Genomic DNA, 6,675 nt, shown 5'->3' with positions numbered 1-6,675 from the left:
ATTCTCCCGTGTTATTCGTGTTATTCTGTGTTATTCAAGTGTTATTGTGGTGGTATTCATGTATTATTGTGTTCTGGAAATATTTTCGGTGTTAAAATAACACAATAACACATCAATATCATCACAATAACACCTAAATAATACGAAATAACACGGGAGGAATATTCCCCTGTGTTACTGGGCCGGATCACAAAAAAATGAATTTTTTTTTTCCTATCAGCTTCACGTGGAGGTGATTCATTGGGAACCCAGACCTAATAATTTTTTTTATTAAAAGAGAGATCATTTCATGTACAAAAGAGGTGAGTTATACACAATTTTAGTCGAGAAGATCGAAAAAGATCAGCATGATTGCTCGTCTCTATCTCTCTTTGATTCACGGACCAATCATGATATTTGAGGAATTAAAAAGACAAAAATCTCTGCCGCTCGGCTCAAATTCGTGCGTAAGATACTTCTGTGAAAATTTTCCACAACCGCAAATTTATCTCATCTCTGCTGTCCCAGCGTGCCACCTGTTCTTAGACCAAGCCCCCTACATAAAAGTTGAAACACACTGATGCCATATATACAGATGCACCTCAATCTTCTATCAGTACGTTCTACAGCCAAAAATAAAAAACCAAGCTTCTTCTCAGAGAGAGAGAGATGAGGGCTATCATCTCAAGCTATGTAGCCATTGAGGCTCATCAAATCACCCTGCTTCTCTTCTTCTTCTCGCTGTGTCTGCTCCACTCCATTAATATCGTCGAAGCAACGGTCCACCACTTGAAATGGGAGATAAAGTACGAGTACAGATCCCCAGACTGCTTTAAGAAGCTCGGCATCACCATCAATGGCCTCAGTCCCGGCCCGACCATCACCGCCACGCAGGGCGACACGCTCGTCGTTCAGATCACCAACTCCTTAATCACCGAGAACACCGCCATCCACTGGCACGGGATTCGCCAGGTAATTAATCACTTAATTGCTATTTTAATCTCCTTTTCTATTGTTTTTGGCATCAATCATAAAAAAGATTTGTTCATCTGGCCATGGTATCTCCAATCCTTATACAGAGACGATGAATTTAAGTCCTTAATTACACTATGATTAGTATTAAAAATTATTTATTTGTAATCTTATTTCTCTATTAATGAAGCGCGGCACGCCATGGAGCGACGGCTCTCAAGGGATAACGCAATGTCCAATCCAACCAGGAGAAACTTTTATCTATCGTTTTGTCGTTGATAGGGTACTTAAATCTGAATTTACCAATCAAAATTAATTTTTTTTTGCAATATTGATGTGTATTTATATATAATTAGTTTATTAATCATTTGGATTAGGCCGGGACATACATATACCACGCCCATTACGGGATGCAACGATCCGCAGGGCTGCATGGCTTAATAAGAGTGCTGGTTCCTGAAGGTACGAAAGAGCCATATTCCTATGATGAAGATAGAAGCATCATCCTTAATGATTGGTGGCATAAAAGCACAATGGAACAATCCACAGGGCTTTTATCATTAAATTTTGGCTGGGTTGGCGAGCCACAGGTACAAATAATGCCAATTGCGTTACAGTATAGTATAAATTCATATATTACAATAACGAAAATTCTTATTCATGAGAAAATGCTGGTGTAGTAATTTAATAATACTTTATCTAACAACACTTGGTGCAGTCTCTATTGATTAATGGGAGGGGGCGATACAACTGCTCCTTGGCCGGAACTTCTGATGTGTGTAATATGACAAATCCTGAATGCTCGCCCTCAGTGCTGACAATGGTTTCTGGGAAGACTTATCTCTTTAGAATCGCAAGTGTCACTTCCCTTTCTGCATTGAATTTGGAAATAGAGGTAATAAATTTACACAATTTACACTTTTGACCCTTATAACCTTAATTTTTTAGTCAAATACATCCTTTTTATGTATAGATTTATAACTTCTGGGTGTTAAAACTTGAAATGGTAATTTTTTAGTTATTGGATATGTAATTAAGAGTGTGTGATACGTATGTAAGTTTCACTGAATATAATGGGTTTAATTAATAATTTTAAAAGTCAACTGTAGTAATATGTTGTTAATATTTCTCCTTAAAACTACGATATTCATCAATGGCAGGTCAAATCTGGCCAGGTAAATATCTGGAACGGTATTATTAATCAAAAATTAACTTTTTCTTGACTTTTGAAGCCTTTTACTTTGAAAGCTTGTAACTCTCAATTTGAGTTAAATAACAAGCCCAACTCTGTAACTGCTCGGAAAAAGAATAAATAAATGATTCGAAAACCACGTATTTCAGATTGTTCGAAGATTATTTATACAGGAAGCATGTCCGGATGGTCAATTATTAGGCTTCACGTCATCATATATCTCATTGGAGGGCGACGTGACGTCTGGTGGTTGACTGTCTGGATGTGCAGTCGTCCGAAAGAATTATTTTTTCTTATATCGGACCAAATTTATTATAGACAATATATAAGACATCATCTATATGAAAATACGGATTATTTCAAAGTTTGTTGTTTTTTGCTTGATATTTTTGTTTAACAAAAAACATTTTGTTAAGACAATTATATTCATGTATTGAATTCTTTTGAATGGGATAAGAATTTGACTTTCATTTAATTTATTATGATTTAGTTCGACTATTTTGATTGGCTGGTAATTCTTTTACATTGCTAATTCTAGCCGAGTTGAATTTAATTTAAATTTTGAACATTTAATAGTGTCATAATTAGCATGGTATTATATTATAAGTGAATTTGAAATGAGAAACAAGTATAAGGGATCAAGACCGTTGTTTTCTCTATTGCTGTCATTCTTTCTTTCCCCCAACTCACTTTTCTTCTAATCACTTTCTGTCTTCGATTACCATGATTTGAAAAATCGGATCAAATCAGTCCTTTAGTCGATTCAGTCCAAACTTAAAACTGTTTCTGGAAAGAGTAGGGATTGAATCAGACGGACTCAGGATTGAACCGGAGAGCCGGTGAATGGGTCCGGTCCAATTTTATCTTTGAATTTTTATCGAACTATCTGAAATAATATATTTAAATTTCAAAAATATGTCATGCCTTCAATTATTTATTTAGAAAAGTGTTTAAAACATTCAACAATATTGTAGCAAATTAAAATATTATTTGATGAATCAATATTTCATTATTTTATTATTTAAATTATATTAAAATAATTTTAATATTTTTTATATCATTACACTAAACTTCCGGCTCAATTTCAATTAAACCATTGAATCTTAAATCTTTAGATTTTCACAACATCGATAATTACTAAGCATATAAGCATCTAAGGCTTTGGGCTATTGGCTAAGATACACACAAAGTTTTGAAGAAGTACCAAAGTAGAACTCAAGTAAAGTAAAATCCAAAGCACACTCATTACAAGTCAAAATAAGTAAATAAATAAATAAACATTTACGAGCCGTACAAAAAAAGCAAGTTTATAAATTTGACCACACATCCATCACCACATAATTTACCTAAGTTTTGTAAAAAATTTATCTTTTCAGGGACATAATATGACTATTGTCGAATCTGATAGTCATTACGTCAATCCGGTTACAGTGAAGAACTTAAATATCTACTCGGGTGAAACCTATTCAGTCATCGTGAAGGCAAATCAGGACCCGTCAAGGAACTATTGGATTGCACTCAATGTTGTAAGCCGAAAACCTGCCACGCCCACCGGCACGGCTATTCTCAACTATTATCCCAATCATCCACTAAATCCACCTCCAACCTCCCCACCGCTTGGTCCGCTATGGAACGACACATTATATCGATTCAATCAAAGTAAGTCGATAAAGTCACACCCAAATTATATCGAGACTCCACCACGCACCTCAGACCGACTCATCCTTCTCCTCAATACTCAGAACAAGATCAATGGCTACACCAGATGGTCCGTCAATAATGTGTCATTTATTTTCCCCACAACACCTTATTTAATAGCGATTAAAGATAAATTGCGACAGGTTTTTAGCCAGACTCCAGCACCAGACACCTATGACTATAAAAATTATGACATCTACAGTGTATCAGAAAACCCAAACGCAATGTTAGGTGATTCGATCCATAGGTTGGAGTTTAACTCGACGGTGGATATTATACTACAAAATGCAAACACGCTGAGTAATAATACTAGTGAGACACACCCGTGGCATTTACACGGGCATGATTTTTGGGTGTTGGGATATGGGTTGGGTAAATTTGACCCACGGTTTGACCTGAAGAGCTACAATCTGGTTGACCCGATTCAGAAGAATACTGTGGCAGTGTACCCTTATGGATGGACGGCGCTGAGGCTTCGGTCTGATAACCCGGGGGTATGGGCTTTTCATTGCCATTTGGAAGCTCATTTCTTCATTGGGATGGGAATTGTTTTGGAGGAAGGGGTGGAGAAGCTTGGAAAGCTTCCTAAAGCTATTATGGGCTGCGGTCAGTCAAAGTCGCTTGGAGGAAGTTGAAAGATAAATTTTTATTTTAAATTTATTCTTGGTGTGGATTGCAATATTCATGAAGAAATTTGTAAGAGTTTCTCGTTTCTCTTGTTGAAATTGATCATCATAGAAGAAGAGCTTGTGATTTCGATCAACAAAGAATTCGCATGCAATTTTGAGGAGTATTGTGATTGTCGTCCTTTGAAATTTGTGCACCAGTGGGTGTTTATGTTGTTTGGGAGAAATTTTTTGAACTTGTGTAATGGTTAAGGTTGCAATAAATAAATTATCTCATATTGGAGTGATGAATCTGGTGAATTTAAATTATTATTATTGAATTATGAATTGTCTTTTGTGAACACGCCCCAAAAGTTAGAAACAAACGGAGAAGGTAGAGAGAGTAAGATAAGCTTAGAATTCACTGTGGAGAAAAAACCGAGAGAGGCACCTTCATTTGTATTTTTTCTTTCTATTTATAAGGGCGTGTTTTGTACTGTTAAAAACTCATAATTCATTTGACATTCAAATCAGTTGTATATATTTCATATTATATCTGTATTAAAACTTGATTTTTAATATGATTGTAATTTTCTGATCGATTTGCCTGAATTATGTCGATTAAGGCGACCGGCTGATGTTGCGTTGAGATCAAGATATATATCAGTTGATGTGGTATATATATAAATCAAATAGGTGAACGATCGACGAACTGAAAAATAGAACAAGAAAAATAACACCATAAAAGAACAGTAACACCACAGCAGAACACAGATTTACATGGTTCGGCAAATTGCCTATGTCCACGGAGTTGTAGAGTATTTTACTACTTGAGGAATTTACATCAGTTGATCACATTGACTTACAAGAGGAATCTCTCACTTCGTTGCTCTCTCTTCTTCTTTCTCTTTTCTTCTCTCTTTACACCGAGATGCACCAAAGAAATTCTACACCGAGATACACCGAAGAATACACCGAAGAAGATAAACTTGCTTGCAAGAGAAATAAAATCAATTTCTCTTCTGTCACAAGCCACCAAGAAGAAGCCAAGGAACAACTTTTTGCTTGCACTTCTCTTCCACTGTCCCGTGAAAGCTCAAAGAACTCTTCCTCTATCCTGAGGAAACCAGAAGAAGAAACACAAAAATCGCGATTTCAAAACTTTCTTATCTTTTGTTTGCAACTTAAAGGAGACGGGAGGTGGGAACGGTTCGCGACAATAGTGAGACGCAACTCTTCGCGAATCGGGACCATGGAGCGGCGGGAACAGCAGTTATCGCGAAACCGCAGGTCGCGGTCTAGACCTTTCGCGATCGGGAGAGTGGGAGCGAGAGTTGGCACCGTTTCGCGAAAATGGGAGCGGGAAGCAGGCGCGACCTAGCGGGAGCGGTCCTATTGAGCTCCAGCGCTAACAGCTGAGTGGCTATCATGTCTTGTATTGCTCGGCCGAGGTGTCCGGTTGAGTGGTGAAATCATCCGTCACAGTAAAAGTGGGACGATCGATTGGCCTCGATCAAAGGTTCCCACCAACGCTCTGGTCAGCCAAGATCGCAAACATGGTGTGTCATTCAAATCTTTCGTCATAGTTCTGTCGGTCGATACTTGATCACGTGGTTGGTTGTAGGGCGATAGGATGCATCAATCGTCTGGCCACCGTCTGGGCTGTTAGATTGCTTGGAAATCCATGCTGACATCGTTGGTGTATATAGTTACTATGTTACTCCTTTGTTCATTAATAATACTATTATATTACAATCTCAACTATTGTACTTAATATGTTACATTTTTCAATTCAACTATTATATGAAATATTAAAGGATCTAAAAAAATTCCTATAATTAGAAACAATTTTTTATAATGATATGTAGAGTTTTCTAATTATAAAAGCTGTTGTTCCACTTTTGTGAAATTAAAAGTATTTATGATGCTCATAACAATTTCAAAAAGAATAAAAATACAGCTTATTAAATATTTTTTTACAAATGGTTGCATTTAAGCTAAACATATTATAAATCAAATGTGATAAGTTTTGTAAGTAAAAAGAAGGATATGTACTCCATATGTACATGAAAATGTATCAAGTACTACTTAATTTTAATATATTCTATGAAAGTAAAGCAAAGCCTTATCCGCAATAAGAAACGCAGCGTTGGAGGGAGCTGGGGATGGTGTGGCTGGGTGAGGTGTGCTTAGCAAAGTATTCATATGAGAGCAATAATGTATATAAAG

At 36.6% G+C, this 6,675-nt stretch overlaps 1 protein-coding gene across 1 annotated transcript; it reads left to right on the top strand.

Annotated features, from left to right (window-relative positions):
• The first annotated feature begins 569 nt into the window (after nt 1-569).
• LOC110021633 (L-ascorbate oxidase) lies at nt 570-4,508 on the top strand. The gene is made up of 5 exons (XM_020720196.1): nt 570-951; nt 1,142-1,234; nt 1,329-1,541; nt 1,670-1,846; nt 3,520-4,508. The coding sequence occupies exons 1-5, from the start codon at nt 649-651 to the stop codon at nt 4,474-4,476; spliced, it is 1,743 nt and encodes a 580-aa protein (XP_020575855.1). The 5' UTR covers nt 570-648; the 3' UTR covers nt 4,477-4,508.
• Nucleotides 4,509-6,675: the final 2,167 nt, after the last annotated feature.

Source organism: Phalaenopsis equestris, unplaced genomic scaffold, assembly GCF_001263595.1.
Source record: "Phalaenopsis equestris unplaced genomic scaffold, ASM126359v1 Scaffold000136, whole genome shotgun sequence".
Taxonomy (NCBI): Eukaryota; Viridiplantae; Streptophyta; class Magnoliopsida; order Asparagales; family Orchidaceae; genus Phalaenopsis; species Phalaenopsis equestris.
This window is presented reverse-complemented; position numbering and strand designations above follow the sequence as displayed.

Excerpts from the sequence above, each read along its gene's own strand:
- LOC110021633 (XM_020720196.1), top strand. The coding sequence starts at position 649 with ATGAGGGCTATCATCTCAAGCTATGTAGCCATTGAGGCTCATCAAATC. Across the intron at positions 1,235-1,328 it reads ATCGTTTTGTCGTTGATAGG|GCCGGGACATACATATACCA; the intron begins GTACTTAAATCT and ends CATTTGGATTAG. Across the intron at positions 1,847-3,519 it reads CATTGAATTTGGAAATAGAG|GGACATAATATGACTATTGT; the intron begins GTAATAAATTTA and ends TTATCTTTTCAG.